Source organism: Lithobates pipiens, unplaced genomic scaffold (genome assembly GCF_037356315.1).
Source record: "Lithobates pipiens isolate NorthernLeopardFrog02 unplaced genomic scaffold, aLitPip1_a1.2 Scaffold_16, whole genome shotgun sequence".
In the NCBI taxonomy this organism is placed as follows: Eukaryota; Metazoa; Chordata; class Amphibia; order Anura; family Ranidae; genus Lithobates; species Lithobates pipiens.
Genome location: NW_027507748.1, coordinates 154753987 through 154780027, shown reverse-complemented (window position 1 = coordinate 154780027; position 26041 = coordinate 154753987). Strand labels below are relative to the sequence as shown.

Sequence of the window (26041 nt, the reverse complement as noted above, 5' to 3'; positions counted from 1 at the left end):
CACGTACTACACACGTCTTCCATATATGGAAGCGTTGCGAGGCCGGTCAGTCACGCGGCTCTTCTTTGATTGGCTGCCGCCTGCCTACCCGTCTCATAAGCGCCCAATGGGTGGAAGCAAGGCTGAGTCTGCTGATGCATTGTGGGTATTGTAGTCTGCGAACAGGGAAGACACGCACAATAAAGAGCAGGGCGCTAAAACGACGCATGAGGAGCTGTCCGCAGCATGTCTTTGTGTGTCTGCTTCAAATGCCAACCCGCTGCAAATAGAAGGGCAATACAAGTCAGCAATGTTTGTGCTGTTACCAATGCTACCTAATGCTGTGTGCACATTGGACTGTAATATATTGGTACTATACACCTGTGTATCTGGCCAATGGGGTGTGGCAGTGATTTGCATGGCCCCGCCCATTGCCCTGAAATAAGGAATCATTCTCTTTTATTTTAGGATATGATGGTATGAGACTTGTCTGGCTTAGAGCAGCTCAATGATTTTAGTGGGCTGCCCAGCCCTATGCATGTGAAATGCGCAAAAAATATAAGTACGTTTTTTAAAATCACCCTGCACCAAAACCCATGGCACTGCGGTACCATGCGTTCTGGCGGGTGTGAATGCAGATGCATTTTCTAGGTGGGTGGGGGTGCAATTAGGATTTAAAGCGGAACTATAGCACATCTGAACATCACAAACCAAAAACCCTAACCGCTTGCTGACCCGCATACTGTGTGTGTATATATATATATATATATATATATATATATATATGGTGGTACTGCTGTGCAGAATCACGTACCTGTACGTAATCGCCGGGTCTGGGGCGCGCACGCCGTCGGCGACTTGCCCCGCTCCTGCTGTGATTGGAGCCAGCGAGAGCCAATCAGCAGGTCCGGTGGGCTCGATGTTTACCATGACCCGCCGGTCGTTACCGAGAGAAGCATAACAGCAGTCTGTCTACGTAAACAAGGCAGATCGCCGTTCTGTGAGAAGGGGAGATAGTGATCCTGTGTTTCTGCTAAGCAGGAACACGGATCTCTTCCTTTCCAAAGTACAAGCACCTCCCACACACAGTAATCACCCCCTAGGAAAGCATTTAACCCTTTGATCGCCCCAATATTAAAGCAGAGTTCCACCCAGAAATGGAACTTCCGCTGTCTGGATTTCCTGCCCTCCCTCCGGTGTCACATTTGGCACCTTGCAGGGGAGAGGGGGGAGCAGATATCTGTCTAATCCAAGTATTTTCTCCCACTTCCAGTGAAAGATTGCACCCTTATTTGTCTGATTCCCCCCCCCCCCCCCCCCCGCTGTCTTCTGGGAGACACACAGGTCCCAGAAGGAAGCAGGGACCACTTAGTACGCACAGCACGACTCGCACATGCGCAGTAGGGAAATAGGCTGTGAAGCCGCAAAGCTTCTCTTCCTGATTCCCTTGCTTAAAGTGGTTGTAGGTGCAAGAAATATCTTCTTAACATACACGGTTAAAGAGATGTTTCCCTAAAAACTGGCACCGATGTCTATGGCACATGCACGCAAACTACCCCATCGATTCATGTCTCCATGCTTTATTTTGCTGAAAATCACTTTGTAAAAAACCTCCTTCTAGCAATTCTGGTCATGACCATCTTCAGTGAGGGCAGATGATTAATTTAGCATTTACTTTCTGTAATCAATCTGCCCTTAGCTCAGGCATGCATCATACTGTACCTCCCAACGTTTTGAGATGGGAACGAGGAACACCTGTTAGCAAAACTATGTAGGCATAGGACACACCCCTGCCACGCTCTCTTTAAAGGGGAATGAGAAAAAAATAAAATTAATTAGTTAAACCCACAAGTGCTTGTTTTTACCAGTATTATTCCTTTATACTGACTTTTGACATGTACAAATGCAGCAATTTAGAAATTGGATGAAAGGTTTAGCATTGGGAAACACTTTTTGAAAGATAAATAGTGCATTTTATATACAACCATATAAATCAGACCAAAATGAGGGACAAATGAGGAGGAAAGAGGGACAGAGGGACTTCCAAATCAGCAACAGTCCCTCGAAATCAGGAGAGTGTGCTTAGCTGAGAAAACCCCTTCTGACCTCCTGAAGACTCCTCAGGTGTGGACCCCCTGGACTTATGCCAAGGTGGGTCAACAAAGCTTTAAAATGGACGTGTGTCCAACGGATAGCTTGGGAATCATCTAATGCGCTCCAGGTCATAAAAAAGAAAAATGATCACAAATACAGACATAGCGTAAATTCCATTTATTAACAAAAAATCTTAAAAACAAACTGAGTTTGCTCATATGTCCCTGTGCCGTGTCCCGGCACTAGAAAGATCTGCCAGCTATACGTGTACAATCGCCGCTGCTCCTTGGGTCCTGGAGCCAGTGCATTCCAATTAGCAGCAGTGATGACAAAAATGTGACTTCCGTGTTCATCCCTACGTGTTTCGTCATGTGGATGTCAGCAGGAGACTATATAAGTAGGAAGCGCGGAAGTTCAGCATTTTAATTTTAGCACCAGGGTACATCATCTTTAATGCTGCAGCATTCTAGCAGTGGGCAATCAGACATCTGTCTTTGCCCACATGCATAAAAGTTAATTTTTTAGCTATTTTTCACCATTTTGCGAGTGTGACATTTACAATCTATTAGTCTAACAATAGTAAGAGCATGGAAAATGCTGACACAGGCTCAGGCCAATCACAGTGCCTGCAAACCCAGAAATAACTCCGGGAGACGTGGTACCGCTGCAACAGCTTTGATCTAAGGTAAGTATTTCATAATGAGCTAGTATGCAATGCATACTAGCTCATTATGCCTTTATCTTGCAGGTTTTTTTTTTCCCATATGGGTTTACATCTTCATTTTTGTGCCTTAAAGTGTTTGTTAACTCGAATATTTTATTCACTGCCAGACCCTCAAACAAGCGCTCTAAATACCTCTTTAGAGCTGTCTCCAGGCCGGTTACATGATTGGCGGCCACTTTACAGCTCAGGAATTGCTTCCTATGTTAGCCGGGGAGAACACGTGACCTCCCGCAGAACCAATGTATCGGAGCTGTAAAGCGGCCGCGATTCATGTGACGGACCTGAAGACAGCTCTAAAAAGGTATTTAGAACGCTTGTTTTTACAAAGGACTTGCATAGTGTGGTATGCCAGCCTCTAATAGAGGGGCAGGCAGTGACCAATGTAGGTTTTTTATTTTTAATAGTAGAGGTAGGAAGGAGGGGAATAGGGGCAGAGAGGACAGCTACGTATGACAGAGGGATGTACTCTGACCACGGTGGTTAGGGCTGAGCAGGTCTTGTGTATATACTTTGATTTGTTATTCTCTTAATAAAAACAGTGAAAGAGGGTGGGGCAGAGCCTTTCACACATGCTTACCAATAAGGTCAGCCTGTCAGTTTTTCAAGCGGACCTGATCAGAAGCCCCATATAGTGCCCGTTTAAACCCACCTACCTCTATGGCAAGTCCATCCAGGTCTGGAAAAAAAAAAAACTGAAAAAAAACTGTCCTTTATTTGTTTGGGGACTTAAAGTGCTTGTAAAGGTTCATTTTTGTTGTTGTTTCTAAGTAACAAACATGTTATATGTACCTCCTCAGTGCAAGAGTTTTTCACAGAGTGGCCCCGATCCTCCTCTTCTGAGTTCCGCCCACGGCGCTCCTGGCTCCTCCGTGCCCCCACAGGGAGCTGCTTTCCAAGCAGGCACGCTCCTGAGTCCTGCTGCTGCGTCCATTGACACAGACAGCAGGACTCGGCCCCGTCCCTGTGTCACTGGATTTGATTGACAGCAGCGGGAGCCGATGTAAGAAAAGGAGGGGGGGGGGGGGTGCTGCAGCACCAAAGGTTTTTTGTCTTAATGCTGAGGCATTAAGGTGAAAAACCCCCTAGGGTTTACAACCCCTTTAAACATGACACATTGGAGGTAGCCTGATGTAAATGGAAACTAGAGTCCTTTTTACATCTGGCCACCCATAGAGCTATCGTGGGTCCACCCATGTCCACTGGACACAAACTGGATGGGCACAGATGTAAAAAACAAACAAAAAAAAACTGATATCCATCCCATTTGGCTTCGAATCAGCAGCAGCACCTACAGATCTCTGCTGATAGAAAAGGAGTGGCTCTGTTGGAAAAGTCTTCTGTGTGGAAAATGGGAGGATTATAGGGCTCTGAGCCAACCAGTATTGCCAACCTACCAGATTGAAATTTACTGAAACAACACCCAAAATGTATTGGCACAGTCAAGTTTATACTGGCATTTACAAAAGTTATAAAAAGAGTTTTAAGTGCAAATTTCAGTATTTAGGCTACAAACAAGTACAATATGCAATTAGAAAAATGATTTAAATTAGATATTAACGACTTCGGCCCCAGACCATTTGGCTGGCCAAAGACCAGAGCGTTTTTCGTGATTCGGCACTGCGTCTCTTTAACTAACAAATTGCGTGGTCGTGCGACGTGGCTTCCAAACAAAATTGAAGTCCTTTTTTACGCACAAATAGAGCTTTCTTTTGGTGGTATTTGATCACCTCTGTGGGTTTTTATTTTTTTGCGCTATAAACAAAAAAAGAGCGACAATTTTGAAAAAAAACAACATTTTTTTTACTTTCTGCTATAATAAATACCCTCAAAAAATATATTAAAAAAAAAAAAATTTCCTCAGTTTAGGCAGATACATATTCTTCTACATATGTTTGGTAAAAAAAAAATCGCAATAAGCATTTATTGATTGGTTTGCGCAAAAGTTATAGCGTCTACAAAATAGGGGATAGTTTTATTACATTTTTATTATTAATAATTTTTTTACTAGTAATGGCGGCAATCTGTGATTTTTATCATGACTACGACATTATGGCAGACAGATCGGCACTATTTTTATTTTTTTTGGCACTATTTTGGGACCATTCACATTTTCTACAGCGATCAGTGCGATTAAAAATGTACTGATTACTGTGTAAATGTGACTAGCAGTGAAGGGTTTAACCACTAGGGGGCGCTGCAGGGGTTAAGTGTGTCCTAGGGAGAGATTCTAACTGTGGGGGGATGGCCTTCGTGTGACATGACACTGATCACCGGTCCCAATCACAGGGATCAGTGTCCTGTCACTAGGAAGAATGGGGAAATGCTTGTTTACATTAGCATTTCCCCGTTCTTCCTCTCCGTGAGACGATCTCAGGGAACCCCGCGGACACTCATGGAGGTCATGGCGGGGGCGCGCGCACCCACAATGCCACTTCTTAAAGGGCAACGAACAGGTACATTAATATGCCTGTACGTGCCCTTCTGTTGACGTATATCGGCGTGAGCTGGTTGGCAAGGGGTTAAGGAAAACATATTTATTATTTTATTTTTGATATAGTAAGTAACTCAGGGGCAGGAGTAAGCAGGAGTAAGGATAGCAAGAAATTAGAATGGGTAGCACACACATGAGATTGACTTTCAGACACTGACAGCAGTGTGCAGCAGGATAGATGATGATGACACCTCCCCGACATGTTACCTCCTGAGTCACAGTGACACTATCTCTCCACGCCAGGTGATCCTTTCAGTCCACTCCAGTAAAAAACGTGGATTGGATAGGGGGACAGTGGGATGGACAGGGGGACCGTGAGATGAACAGAGGGACACTTACGGACTTGCCTCTGACTGTCTCCCACGACCTCTTGGTTCTCACTTCTTCCTAGTAGGCTGAAGCATGCACTCTCTCTGCTGGACTCTACTTCCTCCTCGCTGTCCTGGAACGAGGCAAGCATCTCCTCCGCACTTCCCGTCTACACTTCCGAGCATGCATCGCAGCACACGGAGCCCTCCATTATAGAGATGACTGGGGTAGGCGGCTTGTGTAGCTTGTCTGAGAGGAGCGGACATGCCCAAGCCGAGCTGACCTGGCCCCGGCCCGAGCCAAGCAGATCCGTCCCCCGTCTGAGCCATTTATTAGTGTGGCTGTGTGTCCTTATTTCATTCCCGGGACACTGTATTGTCCCAGAATGAAGGTGCCCCGAACATGGGACACAAATATGAATTCAGGGACCATTCCGATCAATCCGGGACATGTGGTCACCCTATGAGCCACCCCCTCTGCGAGGCCCCCCATTAGTGCTGCCCGAACACACTGTAGCAGGCACTCAGGGCGAGTGCTTAACTATTTTGTGCCCAAGGCAAGATTACTACCTCCCCTCAGGTGGGTGTTCCACCTGCGGGGTGGGAAGAGAATGTGGACAGGGTGCCGTTAGACTTGCCTAGGCCTGCGCAGAAGACAGGATTAGAGAATTGACTCACCGGATATATATATATATATATATATATATATATATATATATCATATATATATGGGCCACCAGAGGCCTAATGGTGACCTCCAGAGTTAGGGACAGCCGACATCCTTCTGTGTAGAGTGGGTTACAAGGCATGGTGGGTGTGATGCAAGGTAGATTAATGGGCACCAGACACTTCTTGAAGGCAAAAAGATTTATTGTCTCTTAAACAGAACGATGGGAGAGAGGTTTATGGCCAGGACACCCTTTAGTAGTTACAATGTTAATTTAGTAGACTCGATAGGTAGACAGCCATGTAGGGAAAGGCATCCAGCAAGACACCACATCTGCATGAGTAGGACCGCTGTCTCCTATGGCATCATCCTTGAAACGGTTTCTAAAAAAGGTTGTAATGAACGTATTCACTTCTTCTACAATCTCATATTGTAAATCTTCGCTCAACTGAGCTCCCAGTCTTTCACTAAACTTGCTGATACAATACCACTGGATCCCCTGAGCTTTTCCAATCGTCTCATTCAGTATCTTCCTCAAGCGTCACCCCCCCCCGCATCCCTGCTGGGTCCTTAGCTGGCACTTACAGAGACTCCTCAAGCGTCACACCAACCACTATCCTGCTTGGTCCCTGGCTTAGCACACAATATTGCTCTGCAAGCGTCACCTCCACTGGCTGGGTCCCTGGCTTGACATCTGCAAAGCTTCCCAATTCTCCACCATCCCTGGCTGGTGAGAATACTGCTCTGGTACTTGCTTTAGCTACTCACAGTGGTCCCTGGTAGTAAGGTGGATGGTCCTTTAGTGGTGATAACTTCCCCTCTACCTCTGACCACATCATCTTCTCCAGCCGGCAGAACCGTCACTTCTGGTTGGACTGCAAGCCGCAATCCCAACCCTACACTGCTCTCTTGCTTCTGGATAGGTCCTCAGGCATCCTAGCAGCCAGACGTCCCCTGAATAGGCCTTGGGTTCTGGCCTAGCAGCCCGGGGCAGCGCAACACACATCCACTTAGACAGCCGTCCAGATGGCACAGAACCCCGATCACCTGACCTCACCCAAATAAATAGGCTCTCCCAGCAGGCCAAAGGACACAAGAAAATCCCTGCCCATTGGCCGTGACACCCCATTCATTCCTAATCTGTCCTTGCAATACCCTTGTCTTATCTAATGCCACCAGATACCCAGCCATCTAGTGACAGAAGAGAGAAGTGCAGCAATTCCAGAATTGGGGTGAAATCAATTGACCTCTTACCAATTAGGCAACTATCACTTGGCAAATAAATTTACCAGCAACCCTGCCTAAATATCAGGGTGCTACATATATATTTTATATGTAGCTAGATAATTATATATATATATATATATATATATATATATATATATATATATATATATATATTTTTCACTTTATATATCCTGACAATGGGTATCAAATGCATACAAATATACAATTCCAAGAAAAATGTAGCGGCAACTCCAGAATCCCATGAAAATATTCATTTGCTACATAAGGTCAAGATAAAAAACAGCTTACACCTTTCGGCTTACAGCCTTGTTCACAGCATCAAATACAAATATACAATATTAAGGCCCGATGTACATGGGACATTTTTACAACCGATCCTGAATGATTTAACTTGACATATAGTAACCCATGTTTAAAACGTCCTTTTTGCCGCATTTACATGCTGCATTTGCGCTTTTTTTTAAATGGGCAAAAACGAAAAAGGCCTATAAACGAAACGTGGCTAAATGTGGGTTGCCACGTTTAGACGCGTTTTGCGCCGCAAACTTCTGCGTCTGAACCCATTTTTTTGCTTTCGAAGAAACGCTGTTAAACGCAACTGTCTAAAAACGGCAATAAACAAGACTGTGTACATGGTCATATAGGATAACATTGAATGAGTTCAGGGGCAGTTGAAAAAAGCGCCCAACTGCCTCTGAACGTACGTTTAGCAGCGTCCCGTGTACATGGGGCCTTAAGTGATTGTGTAAAGGATCGTTTTTTATTTTTTTTAAAATAACAAACATGTCATACGTATCTTCTCTGTGCAGCTCGTTTTGCACAGAGTGGCCCCGAACATTCTCTTCTGCTCCCCCAGCGGCTCTCGCGGCTCCTCCCCGCATCAGATAACCCCCTAAGAGAAGCGCTGTCCCAAGGGGGTTACCTTGCGAGCGCGCTCCCGAGTCCAGCATTTGCGTCCACAGACATGAATGCCAGACTCGGCCCCACCCTCACGTCATTATATTTGATTGATAGCAGTGGGAGCCAATGCTATCAATCTATCCAATCAAGAGCCAGGACCCCGTAGAGAGAGGGAAAGCGCATCCCCCCCTATTTTTTTCAAAATCGTCGCTGTTTATAGCACAAAAAATAAAAACCGCAGAGGTGATCAAGTACCACCAAAAGAACGCTCTATTTGTGGAAAAAAAAAAGGACATGAATTTTGTTTGTGTACAGCATTGCACTATTTCACAATTGTCAGTTAAAGCAACGCAGTGCCGTATCACAAAAAATGGCATGGTCAGTAAGGGGGCAAATCCTTTCGGGCTGAAGTGGTTAAATAAATGGATGTTTTTTAGTATCCCTCCAGTGGCCAGTAAAGTGTAAACTCGTCAGCCCCTCCTTCATTCCTGCACGTCGCTCTCCTCCCTGCCAATGAGAATGCGGGGGGGGGGGGGGCAGATTGTCTCACCCATGTATACTTATACCTCTTCTATAAATGGACACCCCAATATACTGACACCCCTTCTATATACTAACACCCCAATATACTGACACCCCTTCTATATACAAACACCTCCAATATACTGAAAACTCTTCTATATACTGACACCCCTTCTATATACTAACACCCCCAATATACTGACACCTCTTATATATACTGACCTTTTGCCCCTTCTATACACTGACATCCCCCAATACACTGACACCCCCTATATAATGACCCCCCAATATACTGTCACCCCTCAAATAGCACCCTCTATCAGCTGACCCCCTCCCCCCTATATACTGCACCTGTACTGACTTTATAAAACTTACCAAGTTTAAAGAGATTACAATAGTTACCCCCCGCCCCCCCCCCCCCAGCTTGTACAGGCTCGTAAACAAGCTATGAGTACTCCTCAGTAAAAAGAAGAAAAAAAAAACAGGAAAATCTGTGTACTTGGTCAGTATTTTACATCGGTGTACGCAAATATGCTTATAAAGATGCACATACGAGCATAAATATGAATTAATTTTTCCTGGGTAGGTATTGTACGCACAAATGCGCGACCACGCATAAATATGCATAAATATGCGCAAATGATGTTAAAAAAAAGCTCAAATATCGTGTGCAAGAGGCTTTATAGTGTTTTAATGTTATAACATTACTGACTGTATGAAAGTAATAAAGGATTGTCACATTTACAATGGAAGCTTTGTTATTGCTTCAGATACTCCTATATACCCTTCTGGTTGTGTAAGCCCTTGTGCACACGGTCGGATATTTCGATGGACAATGTCCGATAGGACCGTGTTGTTGGATAATCCGACCATGTGTGGGCTCCATCTGACTGTTTCCGTCTGAGTATCCGACGGACCAGGTTTTCCAGCTGGGCTATAAAATTTTCCGACAACATGCTCCGATTGGACTTTGTCCGATTGTGTGTAGTGAATTCCGATCGGACAAAGTGCCACGCATGCTCAGATGTTCCTAGACCTAAGCTATTGGCTACTAGCCTGAATGTAGTCCCATCGTAACAAAATTACGTCATCGCGTTCTGAACGATCGGATTTTCCGACAACTTTGTCCGACCGTGTGTATGCAACAGTTTCCGACAAAATCCGTCGGACAAAATCCAACGGATTTGGTTGTCAGAATGTCCGACCGTGTGTACAGGGGCTAACAGAGTGTAAATCCTATGTTTTCAACTTTATTGGATCCGATGAAAAGCCAATGGAGCAAAATGACACAAATTGGAGCAGGCAAACCAAGAGGCTGAAAGTATTCTTTACCATACCCAGAATCTACGATGCAGATTTCACCCTACAAACTACTACTTGGGGTATAATAGAGGCCTCTTTACATTTTTACAACATGCTCTGTGAAACACAAGCCCAGTTTGATCCTGCTGAGCTACAGCTAAATTGTAAGTCAAATTTGAACCCACAGCATATCTGTGGAATTATAACAGGGGTGTTTGTTGGACAATGCTAAATAATTGAGGATAGTCACAATATTTTAAAATGGAAATAATTTATGGCATGTGACTACATAAATGCTTTTTTGAAACAAGGCAATTTATTTGCATGAAATATTCTGGTCCTAACAGCCCAACAAGGAGGTGCAACATATTACATTAAACATATAATGTTTAATTTTCATATTCCGTGTAAAAAAAAAAGTGTACATCTAAATTCCAGGGAAAAGGTAAAATTTCTTCAAGAGTGTTTTTCTCTCCTGTGTAGGCATCTGTACCTTGTTCTTGAAGGACAACTGAACCTGTGGAGACGTAAAGGAACACGTTCAAGTATACAATTCTCCTTTTCTGAGTATATTCATTTGCTATAACATATAATATGCTACAACTGTTCAAAATGGATTAATGGCTGGTTACCTACTCACCCAGTATAATATGCAGCAATCCTTAAAGCAGAGTTCCACCCAAAAGATCCGCATTTCGGAATCCTCACCCCCCCCCCCCCCCCTCCAGTGTCACATTTGGCACCTTTGAGGGGGAATGGGGGAGCATATACCTGTCTAATACAGGTGTTTTGCTCCCACTTCCGGACATAGATACCCGAGCCACCCGCGGGTATCTATGCCACTTCTGGTGCCTTCTCCTTTCCCCCGCTGTCTTCTGGGAAACACACAAGTCACAGAAGACAGCAAGGACCAGTGGTGCCATGCAGCGTGAGTCGCGCATGCGCAGTAGGGAACCAGGAAGTGAAGCCGCAAGGCTTCACTTCCAGATCCCCTCACCGAAGAAGGTGGTAGCAGCACCCGAGAGGTGAGGGAGAGATCAGCTTTGGGTGCCGACATCGCGGGTGCCCTGGACAGGTAAGTGTCCTTATTTTAAAAGTCAGTAGCTGCAATATTTGTACTTTAAAAAAAAAAAATTTGGTGGAACTCCGCTTTAAATCAGTGTGAAAAGATTTCATTAAATATATCTCCTACATTGCTAATTTGACTAAAAGGAACTTCTGAGACCTCATTCACAAGGGTGATCACCTGCACACATAAGATTCCAGCGGCAAGAACGCATGTGGCTGTGTCCAGGCTCAGTCATTTGACCCTAAACGTAAGAACCAGCTTGGTGAGCAGAAACATGCGAACAGCGAAGGTTTTTGTCTGCTAGTCATTACTTTGTACAGGATGTGTGGCTGCTACTATTTGCATACCCTTGTCATCCCAGCCATAACAGTCTGCTGATTCCTACCACATAGTTGCCAACTGTCCCTAATTTCGCGGGACATTCCCGCGATTAGGACATTTGTCCCAAATTAATTATGTCCCGCGAAATTCGGTTTGTCCCGGGAAATTGAATTTCCCGTTTTTTTGGCGCCGGCCGCTAGAGGTCGGCGGCCGGCGGAGACATTCCATTTTTAAGAAGACCAGAAGACAGGGGATATATAGGATACAGACAGGGGATATATAGGATACAGGAAGGACTTCACTGAGGTGGAGAGGGGTGGAGTTTGCTAGACTCGCCCAGCAGCCGCCAGAAAAAGAGCGGTGTGAGGCGCAGCACAGAAACATGCTGGTGTCACGTGACGTTTGTCCCGTCCTCCGCCCCGTAGCTCTGTGTTTACTGTATGGACATGTGGCCGGTGTAGCGGCTGTGCGCCTCTTTGCTTAATATCACGGTCTGGGTTTCTAGTCGGTGGAGGTCCTCACCTCATGGAGTGCCGCCCTCTTCCACCACAAATGGGGAGACAAGCTACTGAGGTGACCGGGGAGCCCGAGACCTCCTCTGCACAGCGGGAACCCAAAGGTGTGAGCGTACCTACACAGCACTGTGTGACTGATAATAGACCCTTATAGCAGCGCCTGAGATAGACCTTTCCTGTCCTATTAGTGCCCTCGTGTGTCCTATAACTGTACACATTGTACACACAACTTTATATACATTGTACACACACAACTTTGTATACATTGTACACAGACACCTACACACATCTTCATATACATTGCACACACACACCTACACACATCTTCATATACATTGTACACACACACCTACACACATCTTCATATACATTGTACACACACACACCTACACACATCTTCATATACATTGTACACACACACACCTACACACATCTTCATATACATTGTACACACACACCTTCATACACATTGTACACACACAATTTTTGTGCATGTGTGTGTGTGTATATATATATACATATACACACACACACCCATGTATGTTGTACACAAGGCTTCATTCGCACCAGGCAGGAGTGACGGAACGTGTGGCGGGTGTAGGGCAGCCTGTTTATTTCACTAAGCTACCCTGTGTGCGAGAAATGTACAAAAGAAGTCCTGACCGTTTTGCGAAATGCACAGCACAATGCGTTATGGGGTGTGCAAATGCATATATTAAAAGATATGGGGTGCCATGCGTTTACTAGAGGAGCGCATTTCTGTGCAATAGGGTTGCCACCTGTCTTGTTTTGACCCACACAATCTGGGATTTGAATACTGTGTCCGGGTTTCCCTCTGAGACCCGGACACCAGTGCTGCTGACAGAGGTTGCCACTGGGCCTCCTATAGGGTGCCCCCAGCACACAGGGGGACAATTACAGAGGAGACAAACTGGGAGGGAGAGATGCACGCCAGGTAAGCCGCTGGTGCAGTAGTTTTCCTTTAAATGTTTAAAAAATATGTTTAAAAACGATCTGTACATGTACAATCTGCACATGTCAGAGGGGTCGGCATATCCCAGTCTGTGAAGTCTGCTGTCAGAATTCTCCCAATCCACACTGTTCTAATCGCTGATGGAAGCCTATATAAGGCTACAGAGAGGCACGGGAAACTCCAGTGACCTGTCAGCCTGGGACGCTGTGACCAATCGGAGCGTTTCGGAAGCTTAACCACACCTCCATCATCAGAGGCTGACAGTTCACTGGAATTTCCTGTGACTCTCTGTATCTTTATGCCGGCTTCCTCCAGCAATTCAGTGATCAGAGCAGCGTGGATTGGAAGAATGCTGACAGCGGACTTCCCAGACTGTGTTTTTACCGATCGCTCTGGTATGTGCGAGTTCAATACAGATTGTTTTTAAAAATTTCATTTAAGAAAAACTACTTCGCCAGCGGCTATCTGGCTCCTCTCTCTCCCTCCCAGTTTGTCTCCTCTGTAATTGTCCCCTGCTGTCCGGGTACCCCTGTGTGCTGGGGCCCCTTACAGGAGGTCCGTGGTACCCTCTGTTGGCGGGGGGGGGGGGCGCAAAGGAGATGATTTCTAATAGGAGGGGGTAAGGATAAGTGTTGGAATGAGGAAGAAGAGGGGATTGTGTTGGGACTGGGGATTTAGGAGGTAGTGGAGGGGGACTTGTGCTGTAGGTGGGGGAAGAAGATTGTTTTGTGTGTGTGGGGGGGGGTGAGCATAAAGAATAATGCATAGTTGCCAACTGTCCCGAATTTCGCGGGACATTCCCGCGATTAGGACATTTGTCCCGAATTAATTTTGTCCCGGGAAATGTCCCGCAAAATTCGGTTTGTCCCGGGAAATTGAATTTCCCGTTTTTTTTGCCGCCGGCCGCTAGGGGTCGGCGGCCGGCGGAGACAATGTCTCCGCCGGCCGCCATTTTTAAGAAGACCAGAAGTTGGTCTACACATGTGGCGTCGCCCACCCCCGCTGCTAGTGTGTGTTTGTGTCAGTGAGTGTAAAGGGCGGTGGGCGGCGCCACAGTTAAATGTCTGCGCGCGGCAATGCCGGCGACATGTTGGGGGCCAGTCTACAATATGGATGTTGGGGAGCGGGGGCCAGTCGGATGTCGGGGGCCAGTGACAGTCATGGTATGTGAATGTGGGGGCCAGTCTGTGGATGTGGGGGGCCAGTGACAGTCATGGTATGTGGATGTCGGGGGCCAGTCTGTGAATGTGGGGGCCAGTGGTATGTCGGGGGCCAGTGACAGTCATGGTATGCGAATGTGGGGGGCCAGTCTGTGGATGTGGGAGGCCAGTCTGTGGATGTGGGGGCCAGTGGTATGTCGGGGGCCAGTCTGTGGATGTGGGGGCCAGTCTGTGAATGTGGGGGCCAGTCTGTGAATGTGGGGGCCAGTCTGTGAATGTGGGGGCCAGTGGTATGTCGGGGGCCAGTGGTATGTCGGGGGCCAGTCTGTGAATGTGGGGGCCAGTCTGTGAATGTGGGGGCCAGTCTGTGGATGTGGAGGCCAGTCTGTGGATGTGGAGGCCAGTCTGTGGATGTGGAGGCCAGTCTGTGGATGTGGAGGTCAGTCTGTTGATGTGGGGGGCCAGTCTGTGAATGTGGGGGGCCAGTCTGTGAATGTGGGGGGCCAGTCTGTGAATGTGGGGGGCCAGTCTGTGAATGTGGGGGGCCAGTCTGTGAATGTGGGGGGCCAGTCTGTGGATGTGGGGGCCAGTCGTATGTCAGGGGGCCAGTCTATGGATGTGGGGGGCCAGTCTGTGGATGTGGGGGGCCAGTCTGTGGATGTTGGGGGCCAGTCTGTGGATGTTGGGGGCCAGTGGTATGTCGGGGGCCAGTCTGGAGATGTGGGGGCCGGTCTGTGCAGGATGTGGGGGGGCGGTCTGTGGATGTCAGAGGGGCACCAGATGTAAGGAGGGGCTCCGCTGATGGACACAGATGTGAGGAAGGTACCTCTGATGGGGCACCTGATGTAAGGACAGACTCCGCTTGGGACACCTGATGGCATCTGGTGGCAGGCAACGTGGCTAGTGACGCGCTCATGGCTCCCACTGATTCTGCATTATGGTGAGTTGAATGATTTCATTTTATATTACAATGTAATAATAGAAATAATGCGCTTCAATCATCTTGACACCACAACAATCATGGCGCCGGGATGATTGAAGCGCCAACACCAGGTATTTGGAGTATCTTTATCTGCTGATTGTCAAACTCTGGAAAACACATATTGCTATTGTGGTGTAGGATCGGGGGGCTGCTGTCCCTCCTTTCCCTCTCCCCCCCCTTTCCCTCTCTCCATCCCCCTCCTTTCCCTCTCCATCCCGCATTCATCTCAGACTCTAACCACACCCCTTTGAGCCACGCCCCATGGAAGCCACACCCACTATTTAATGTAAACTACACCCATTTTTCGCCATTTTTACCTTTTCCTATGCCACACCTATAAACGCATGCCCCGCCCCCTAATTATACCACGACTCCGCCCGCTGTCAAAAAAGTGTCCCGAATTTTTTTTTTTACAATGTTGGCAACTATGCTACCACTGGAATCTGGTGTATGCAAGTAATCACCCTTGTGAAGGAGGACTAAAGTAAGCACTGAGTGATTGTGAAAAACAGATTTGTGTAAAATGTCATCACTAACCTCTCAGCTGGGATTCTGAGAGTAACTGCATGTAAAGCATGCTCATAAAACTCCACCCATTCTGTGAGACTCGTTTTTATGCAAGCAATAAGGAGTGGCCGGCAGGCAGACGGGAGGAGGCGTGCGTTTGGTACAGTACTCCAAGATTAGGAATTTACAGACAAGTCAAAATTCTCATTATCTTAATCTTACAGTACAAAACAGAGGTCTTGTAATCATGGACCATGGGGTGTCTCAAAGCAATAAACGGAGGGTGTGGGCAACAACAGACAACAGAATTGCCAACAGGCCCACAGAAAAAATAAGCATCAAAAAACCTGAAAACACTCAGATGACAGCTTGATGCACCTTATAGGAAGCCTGAACATCCACCTGGTAAAACTGGTAAATAGTATATGTTTGGAGCAATGTGTGATTATGCAAGGCTGAGCATTGCTAAAACTAATTGTGTAGCTTACTCCACCTGTGTGCTTTTTTCCCCAACATATTCCATAACAAAAGTATTAAAAGATCCTTGCATGTTAAGTTAGGTTAGGTAAAATGCTGTAAAAGTTCTATCAAATAAAAAATAACTTACATCACGGAAGATATCCTCTATTGAATAGTGGTGGGCATCTTTTTTTATGTGCTCAATCAGACGTAGGATGAACAAAGAACCTTTTTTTGGATCTCTCCAGGAAACAGTATCTAAATAAATAAATATAAAGTCAGACACAAAAGGACATATTCTTATGGCTTCTAATGCCTGAAAAACTGACCTGAATATATTCTTACACACCTTTTTTTTTTTTAACAAGAAAATACTTATACACTTTACTAGGAAGTAAACCTTTTCCTGACAGACTCCATGGCAGCCTACTTGTGGGTTAACACCGCCTCCTCTCCAATGCTATAGGACCCTACTCCCATAAATTTGAGCTCACATCCAGGGACTGTGTTTCTTTTTCCTCCTCATTGGACCTATCCAGGCCTTTGGAGTAGATGCCCTAACAGATCGGTGAAGTTTCAGCAGGGCATATGCCTTTCCTATGTTTCCAGTCATTCTCAGATTTCTGCAGAGACTCTGAGCGGAAGCAGTCAGGATGGTGGTAATAGCTCCTTACTGGCCAAACAGGCCATGGTTTCCCCTCCTGACCCAGCTCAGTTTTTTTGAGACCTGGTACCTCTTCCCCTCAGGCTGGACCTTCAATCTCAGGGGGCAGTCCTGCACCCTTGCCCGGCATACTATTGAGACTTATGGTCTGGTTCTTGAGAAGGAGGCTGGAAATCCTCGGCTGTGCGTCAGGTGTAATTTACACTCTCTTGAGTTTGAGAAGGGCAAGCACAAATAAGGTCTATGGGAGAATATGGGCCAAGTTCGTGGAATTCTCATTCTCTACAGGAAGATCATTCAGAAATCCGGGAGTACAAGACATCCTAACTGCTGCATTGCTGGAATGCGGAGGTGTGTATTTCTGTAAGTTCCACCTTAAAATGGAGCTTTAGTCATAAAATTAAAGAGGAGGGCCGTTTAAAAAAAATAAATAATTAAAAGTCAGCAGCTGCAAACACTGCAGCTGCTGACATAATAAGCACACTTACCTGTCCAGGGCGCCCGCGATGTCGGCCGCCCGAGGCCGACCCGTCCCTCGGCTCTCGGGTCCCGGCACCGCCATTCCTTCGAAGGGAAACAGGCAGTGGAGCCTTACGGCTTCACTGCCCGTTTCCTACTGCGCATGCGCGAGTCGCGCAGCGCTTTGTGAATGGGACGCGCTGTGTTCTGGGACACACAGTTCCCAGAACACAGCGCGACCCATTACCCAGAAGACAACGCGACGAGGAGAGAAGAAAGAAGATCTCCGCGGAGGAGGAAGAGGAAGATTAGGATTATGTGCCTAGCACCAGGCATTTCTGGTAAGTAAAAAAAAAAAATTTTTTTCATTTTTTTTTTTTTGTAATTTTTAATATATTTTTTTTTTTCAGGGTGGCCCTCCACTCTGTTTTTTTTGTACTTTTTTTCACAGGTGAATGGGTAGGGGTACATTGTACCCCATACTCATTCACATAGGGTGGGGGGCCGGTATCCGGGGCCCCCTTATTAAAGGGGGCTCCCGGATTCCGATAAGCCCCCCGCCCGCAGACCCCGACAACCAACGGCCAGGGTTGTCGGGAAGAGGCCCTTGTCCTCATCAACATGGGGACAAGGTGCTTTGGGGTGGGGGGCCGCACGCCCCCCCTCCCCCAAGGCACCCCCCCATGTTGAGGGCACGCGGCCTGGTACGGCTCAGGAGGGGGGGCGCCCACTCGTCCCCACCCCCTTTCCTGGCCGGCCGGGTAGCGTGCTCGGATAAGGGTCTGGTGTGGACCTGGGGGGGACCCCCACGCCGTTATTTCGGCGTAGGGGGTTCCCCTTGGAATCCATACCAGACCTAAGGGCCTGGTATGCTCTCGGAGGGGGAACCCACGTCAAATTTTTTTTCAGAAATTTGGCGTGGAGTTCCCCCTTCAGAGCTCATTCTCTGATTGGCCACGGCAAAAGTCGCCTGGCCTGGGGAAACCTTTCTGGCTGTGAAAGCTTTTTTTCCATTCATTCAGCTAAATGCATGAACATTCTCAAAAAAGTAGAAACTAGAAAGCCTTTATGCGGTGACTCACCTCCTGCCTCACTGTCTTGCAGCTCCGCTCGGGCTGAGGAACGGAGCTGCCGACGTCACTTCCGGGTTTCGTGAAGCAGCCGAAAGCCGGAAGTGACCTGCCTGTCTAAGAATGACAATGCTCCCGCCCGTAGAATCACAGTGATTTTACGGGCGGAAGCTAGTCGGCGTTCTGCAGTGCGGCCACTGGTTAAAATGCATAATAAAAGTTGTGTCTGTTTCTATCATAGCGCTGCAGTAGACAAAACTTCAACTTTTTTCTTCACTTTAGCGTATTAAGAGACCCATAGAAGTCAATGGCAGCACATCAAAACACATTGACATATAACATGTGTTTTGATGCATTGGCAACAAGTATTGCCAATAGGATTGGCAATAGGATTGTTCCTAATAGGATTTTTATATGCTGCAATTGAGTTGCTATGAAATAGTAAAATGGGTCGGGAACTGCCAGGCCACCAGAGTTGTTTGTTTCCTGGAGAGTTTCCAACCTTAATACGTGGAACCTGTTTTCTCCATATCAATGTGCGGAAAATGGTATTTGAATTTTTTAAACACATGGATAGTGACCCAGATGGGTGCATTGTGATGCGCATACAAGAGTTGTGGATTCCAAATCATTTTTGACCCTAGTTGTCAGTAGGGAGTTGCATATTCAGATATACATAGAACTTGGCAAAGAATCCAGGGAGTGGGCATCGGTAAGCGTACAGAGTATCTCCAGTAAGAGTATTCCTCCAAATTGTTTGTATAATTCAATTGGTAAGCCATCGTTTCCTGGGGCCTTAGAATTCGGAAACATGGCCAGTGCGAGTTGTAGCTTCTCAAGGGTGGGAGGTGCATTTAATTGTTTTTTATCTTCCCCCTGGATCTGCGGGAGATGAATGCTATTCAGAAAGTCAGACAACTCAGCTGCAGAGTAAGACACCTTTGAGGAGTATACTCCTGAACAAAGGTACAAAACCGCTTCAGTATGCAAGGGGTGTCTGTAACCACTTGAGTAGGCGATATGGCTAATCTGTGTATCATATGGCCAGTTTTCTCACCCTCTTCAAAATATGTTTGAGAGGTAAAGGAATGCTTATTATCAGCCTGCTGTTAGTGTATAGTACGGTATCGTTTTTTTCCATCTATCCACTGCCTCTCGTGGTCAGGTGTAGGGGCTTGCAGGAATGTTTCTTCAGCTCTATCTACAGCTAGACTGGCATCCTTGGCCCATTGTCTACTCTTGGTCTTAATCATAGCAATCTCTTTAATGCACATACCTCTAATGAATGCTTTCAGGGTATCCCATACCACACCAGATGCGGCTGAAGGCTAATTATCCAGTAAAAAATTTCCAATATGAACCTGCATGTGTTCAGTATCAGTAAATAGATGAAGCCAGAATAGGTTCAGCTTCCAATGGACAGGTAGTCAAACTTTATGTAAATTTAAACTGAGTTGCACTGGCGAATGGTCAGAGAGGCCTCTGGCCAGGCATGTTACCACTGGGTCATAACAGTGAGCCATGACATTCCCCAGCGTAAAATCTATACACGATAGCGTAGAGTGGGTCAATGAATGGCAGGAGAATTGGGCCTTGAGAAGAAACTTACACCTCCAGGAGATCCATCAACCCAAGTTCTGCTATAAATGTAGCTATACATGTAGCTAAGGTAGTAATTGTTCTGGTGCCCTGCGGGCAGTATTTTTTGTGTACATCAAGTGAGGTATCCAGTATGCAGTGTTAAATTTGCCTAAAACATACACTGGGAGCGCCTAGCCAAAAACCTAGACAAACATTGTAGTAATTACTAACATAAAAGGTGGGGGCACATAAGCACTAGCAATTACCGTATATACTCGAGTATAGGCCGACCCGAGTATAAGCCGAGGCCCCCAATTTACCCCCAAAAAACTGGGAAACCTATTGACTCGTGTATAAGCCGAGGGTGAGATATGCCTGTCCATCCCTGTGTGTGTCCGTCCATCCCTGTGTGTCCGTCCATCCCTGTGTGTCCGTCCATCCCTGTGTGTGTGTCCATCCATCCATCCCTGTGTGTGTGTCCATCCATCCATCCCTGTGTGTGTGTCCATCCATCCATCCCTGTGTGTGTGTGTGTGCGTCCATCCATCCATCCATCCCTGTGTGTGTGTGTGTGTGTGTGTGTCCATCCATCCATCCATCCCTGTGTGTGTGTGTGTGTCCATCCATCCATCCATCCCTGTGTGTGTGTGTGTGTCCATCCATCCATCCCTCCCTGTGTGTGTGTGTGTGTGTCCATCCATCCGTGTGTGTGTGTGTGTGTGTGTGTGTGTGTGTGTGTGTGTGTGTGTGTGTGTGTGTGTGTGTGTGTGTGTGTGTGTGTGTGTGTGTCCGTGCAGCCTTGTGTGTCCAGCCTACCTGTGTCCCGAGCCTCCGTCCGGTCCCGTCCCGAGCCTCCGTGTCGTCCCGTCCCGTCCCGAGCCTCCGTGTCGTCCCGTCCCGAGCCTCCGTGTCGTCCCGTCCCGAGCCTCCGTGTCGTCCCATGCCAGGATCGCCGCTCTTCGTCGGCGCCCTGGCGGCCATTCCCCTGTTCAAAAGCCGCGCCTCCGCCTCCGCCTGTGATAGGCGGAACACTCAATTTCCCAGCAGTCTGTGTTCCGCCAATATCACGGACATCGTCTCATCCTCGTCCGTAGTACGAGGATGAGCCGATGTCCGTGATAGGCGGAACACTGACTGCTGGGAAATTGAGTGTTCCGCCTATCACAGGCGGAGGCGGAGGCGGAGGCGCGGCTTTTGAAAGGTAGAATGGCCGCTGTCTGTCTGCTCGACACGCTGTTCGGGCAGTCAGACAGCGGTGACTCGAGTATAAGCCGAGGGGGGCACTTTCAGCCTCAAAAAAGAGGCTGAAAATCTCGGCTTATACTCGAGTATATACGGTACACAAGAATGAGATTCCCACATACCCATCAGAAAAATGAATCTGCCCTCAGAGTCTATTTGGGCATCGAGTTTTGTGAATGAGGCAGTCCTGGATAATAATATACTAACCCCTCTAGAGTACCTGGTGTGCACAGAATGATATTGTACAGGGTACTTAGACATATCCATTACACTGGTAGTGTCACTAGTGAGATGAGTCTCCTGTAAGCAAATAACAACGGGAGCCTGGTGTGAGATAAAAGTAAATACTGCAGTCCTCTTTTTAGGATCATGCAAGCCTCTAATATTCCAGGAGAGGATCAAGTTTACCTGTTTACCCATTTAAAAAAAGATAGATTTGAAAGTTTGCAGACCAATGTGGGTCCGGTCTGTGAATGGGGGACCCGGAGGTCCGGCCAAGCAATTTATCATGATGGCTCGTGTGCAGGAGGCACTCCATGTGGCTGGCATTAGACTTGTGCACGACAGAAAATTTTGTTTAGTTTTGGTTCGTTGTCATTCGTAAAATACAGAATTTTGTTCTGTTATATTCTTTATGTTATGTTATAATACGTTTTTGGATAATTCCTTATTTCTGTAGCGTGTCGATATTCGTAATACTGAATCTCGAATCATGTTGAATTCATTTGTTATATGCGCTATAATTTTGTTCGTATTCGTTGAAATTCGATATTTATGTATGTATATATATTCGTGATAATGATTCATAGTTTGGAAAGTCTCTCTTCTCCTCTAATCAAATACAATACAACACCCTTCTCACTCAGTTCTAAGGAATGCACTTTGCCAGTAATCCAACCTTCAGCACAAAATTGGCTGATTGGACTGTAAGATTTACTTTGAGTTGACATTTTGTTTTATTAGACGAATTGCAGAATCATGTCGAATTCATTTGTTATAGCCGCTATAATTTCTTTCGTATTCGTTTTTTTTTTTTTTATTCAGACATTCTGATGCATCCGAATGTCCGAAAGATGCAAAATTCGGCCCAATTTTGATTCCTTACAAAACTAATTGCACAAGCCTAGCTGGCATCAGTCATCTCACTCTGGAGCACAGAGTCATGTGGTAGTGCAGTGCTGGAAAATTATCTGCAGAGGTAAAGCCCACCCAACCAGGTCTGAAAAACAACAAAAAATAAACAGTCTTTCCAACCAAGAAAACAGAAGTTCCCATTGGAAAGCCTTCCAACTGTGCCCCGCAAGGCTATGTGAGGGGGGACAAACGAGGGCCAGTACCTCGTGCTGTGAAGCCAAGTACACAAGTTGCTGGTAAGAGATGTAATAAACCAGCAAATCCAAAGTGTTCCTCTTTGAGCTCCATTGTTAGCAAGGTGAGTAAACAGAATATATGTAGGCAGGTTAACACATGATTCTAGCTCGGGCCAGTTGGTAGCTATAGCCGGGTTTTCCAAAAAGTGTACAGAACCATCTGCTACTACTACTCTGGCCGGGTAAAGCATGGAATACATCACTGATATTGCTTGCAGGCATTTCTTTACTTTGGTGACTCTAGCCCTCTGCTTTCGGACTGCTGCTGAGAAGTCCAGATCTATAGATACTTTGGTGCCCAGTATTTCCAGATTAGCCTTTTGTCTAGCCACGCAAAGGATAATATCTCTATCTTTATAGTGTTATGCCCCATACACACGATCGGATTTTAAAACAACAAATGTTGGATGTGAGCTTGTTAGCTGAAAGTCCGACCATGTGTATGCTCCATTGAACATTTGTTGTCGGACTTTCCACCAACAAATGTTGGCTAGCAGGTTCTCAAATTTTCCACCAACAAAACTCTGTTGTCGGAATTTCTGATTGTGGGTACACAAGGCTGATGCAAAAAAATTCACGCATGCTCGGAATCAAGCAGCAGGAGCTGCACTGGCTATTGAACATCCTTTTTCTTGGCTTGTCATATGTCTTGTATATCACTGCGTTCCCATGTTTGGCCAACATTTGTGCGACCGTGCAAGACAAGACAAGTTGGAGCCAACATCCTTTGAAAAAAAAAATCCACGGTTTTGTTGTTGGAAAGTCCGATCGTGTGTACGGGGCATAAGAGTTTCAGGAGGAAAGGTCTATCATTGCCCCCTGGTTGCGGTGGGCGTGAGGGCACCCTTTGAGCTCTTTCCACAGAGAAAAATGGAGTTAGGTTATTTTTACCAAACGTGTCAGCTAGCCAAGTTTCAATGAAGTCAACAGGGTTCTTCCCTTCAGATTTTTCAGGCATGCCAACTATGCGGATATTACTCCGTCTCAGCCTATTTTCCATGTCTTCTACTCTGGCTGCCATGTCTGTAGTTTTAGCAGCAGCCATTTGAACATCTTGAAAAAGTGGAGGCAGCTCATCCTCTATGGAGCTCACCCTACCCTCCAAAGCAGTGGTCCTTTATCTGATCTTTTGCATGTCATGTCTAATTTGCAGTATACCTTCTTTCATGCTTCTAACTTCTGTGGACAAGTAAGTGAGTGAAGAGCCATAGGTATGGACTGCAGTAAGGATGTCCTGCAGAGAGGGTTCTAGGTCAGAGGGGTCTGCTATTCCAGGAGGAGGGAGGGTAGACAAGAGGGTACTCACTGTGATTCCATGTGCTGCCAACACCATTTTCTCTGCTACATGCTGTTCTATGTGCTGCTGTTTCACAGTGGGGCTGTTTTTTGCCACTTTTGCTGCATACAATGTATGTGGCTGCTGCACTGATGTCTGCCCACCCAGATCGCGGGCATACGTTTCAAGCATGGATGCGGCCAAGTTGCAGCGGTCCTTTGCTGTGCACTGCTGGAGCGGGGTTCTGCCATGTTGGATCTGTTACTCAGTATGCAGGCTCTCCTCCTGCCTTCTAGTCATCCTTGCCTTAGGTAGATTACGACTGGGAGTTGCAGTAGGGGTAGCTCCATGACAGGAGCGGAGTGTCCAGTCAACTTCTGCAGGTATATACACTCACTAAAGGATGAATTGTATCAGGATACCAGAGCCAATATGAGGCACGTCTACTCACTTATACGTTCAAGCCATGCCCCTACAAATCCAGTTTAAGTAATAGTCTTCTATAACTGTTATTTTCTTTTTACATGTAGCCTCCATTGGGGATTTTTACACCTTCTGATAACATATTCTACAGGAACCTAAATATTTCTGAGCATCAGAGAGAACAAGTGAGTACAGGTTGCCGGGAGGAAGTGGGGGGACCAGGGGTAAGGCAAGCAACACTGCTAGGTACCCTAGGAAAATTAACTTGTTGGAGGTGCCCCACTGCAAGAATATTTTTTTAAAATATTTCCAGAGTTCAGCTTTAAGAAGACGGGGTACCTGGCGTAGTAGAACAAAAGCAGACAAAGTCAGTTTCCTTCTGAAGCATTCGCATGGCATCATGTTCCATGGCATCATCTTCCAAATTTTCTTCAACATCACTAGGGGGGGCACAAGTACTGTCCGATACCAACGCCAGACTACGTTCACCTGAGATGAAAAAAAAAAAAAGAACTGCAAATGAATGCTCATGGTAAAATGGGAGAAAAGAGGCACACCAACCTGTATGTCATAAATGAATGAGGCAAAGGCAAGGATGACAGGAACTTACAGTAATGACTTTATGATCGTAATCTGCCTGGGCAGCAAAAAGTAAGCCAACACTGAAGCTGGATGGTGCGGGTGAGCCTTACTGCACTTTTCTGGAACTTAGAAAAACATAACAAAAATCAGGTCCTGTTGATCTATCAGGTGCTGTGCAAAGCTGTGGTGCCTTCGGGTCTGAAACAGAGAAACCTTTCGGGGTAGTAGGTGGCTACTGGGTAATGTGTTTTCGGAGGGGTCTCCTCTTTTTTCAGGCATCACGTGTCCACAAAGTCTCAGACAAAGAGTGTATATGTGGTGGGATGCCCTCATTGTTCATTCATAGTTGTTGGGAACAGCTTATTTATTTTCAGGCATTAGGCTGCACATTTAAAGTGCAGATGCATGAGTTATGTATGTGAAGAAACAAAGCACAGTTGGAAAATCACTTTGGGATTGATATCTTTAAACTGAAAACCAAAGTATTAAGGCACTGATCTACTATTTTTAACCTACCATACCAGTGTTGATAACCGTCAGTATTTTTATTGGCAGCCAATAAAAAACAGGCAATTTGCAGGCAAAAAATTGCCAGTAAAAAATATGGCTCTGATGTTCAGGTCAGTCCAGAGCTGGCCGAGACCATCCGAGTCCCTGCTACAGTGTGTTCGGGCAACTCTGGTGGAGGCGGTGTCCGATCCTGTCGTGTGATGTCATGGTGCAAGGGAGCCAAGCAGAGTGGCCAGAGCCTCGCGTGTGGGTCTGCAGGACAGGAGAAGGGCAGATTGGGAGCGGGACTGTCAGTGCTGTTTAGACTGGAGTGGACTGAAGGGACCAAGAGTCAACTTCATGTGTGTGTGTGCTTTCCTATTCTAATTTCTTGCCCTCCTGTCCATGAGCTACTTACTTACTATATCAAAAATAAAATAAGAAATATGTTTTTGCCCTAATATCTACCTTAAATCACATTGCTAATTGCATATTGTACTTGTTTGTAGCCTAAATACTAAAATTTGGACTTAAAACTGTAATTTTGTAACTTTTGGAAATGCTAAATAAAAACTTGGCTGTGTCAGTAAATTTTGGGTGGCGTGTCAGTAAATTTCAATCTGGTAGGTTGGCAACACTGTGCCATACCCTGATCTGTTTTTTT

At 46.3% G+C, this 26041-nt stretch overlaps 1 protein-coding gene across 1 annotated transcript in view; it reads right to left on the bottom strand.

Moving 5' to 3' along the window:
• Nucleotides 1–10529: 10529 nt before the first annotated feature.
• LOC143982175 (caspase-1-A-like) overlaps nt 10530–26041 on the bottom strand; it is a 43115-nt gene continuing 27603 nt past the window's right edge. Inside the window, exons 8-10 of the mRNA XM_077480662.1 lie at nt 24646–24795; nt 16370–16479; nt 10530–10752 (exon numbers count right to left, since the gene is read on the bottom strand). Coding sequence (XP_077336788.1) covers nt 10663–10752; nt 16370–16479; nt 24646–24795 — 350 coding nt within the window. The 3' untranslated portion in view covers nt 10530–10662. The remainder of the gene's footprint in view (nt 10753–16369; nt 16480–24645; nt 24796–26041) is intronic.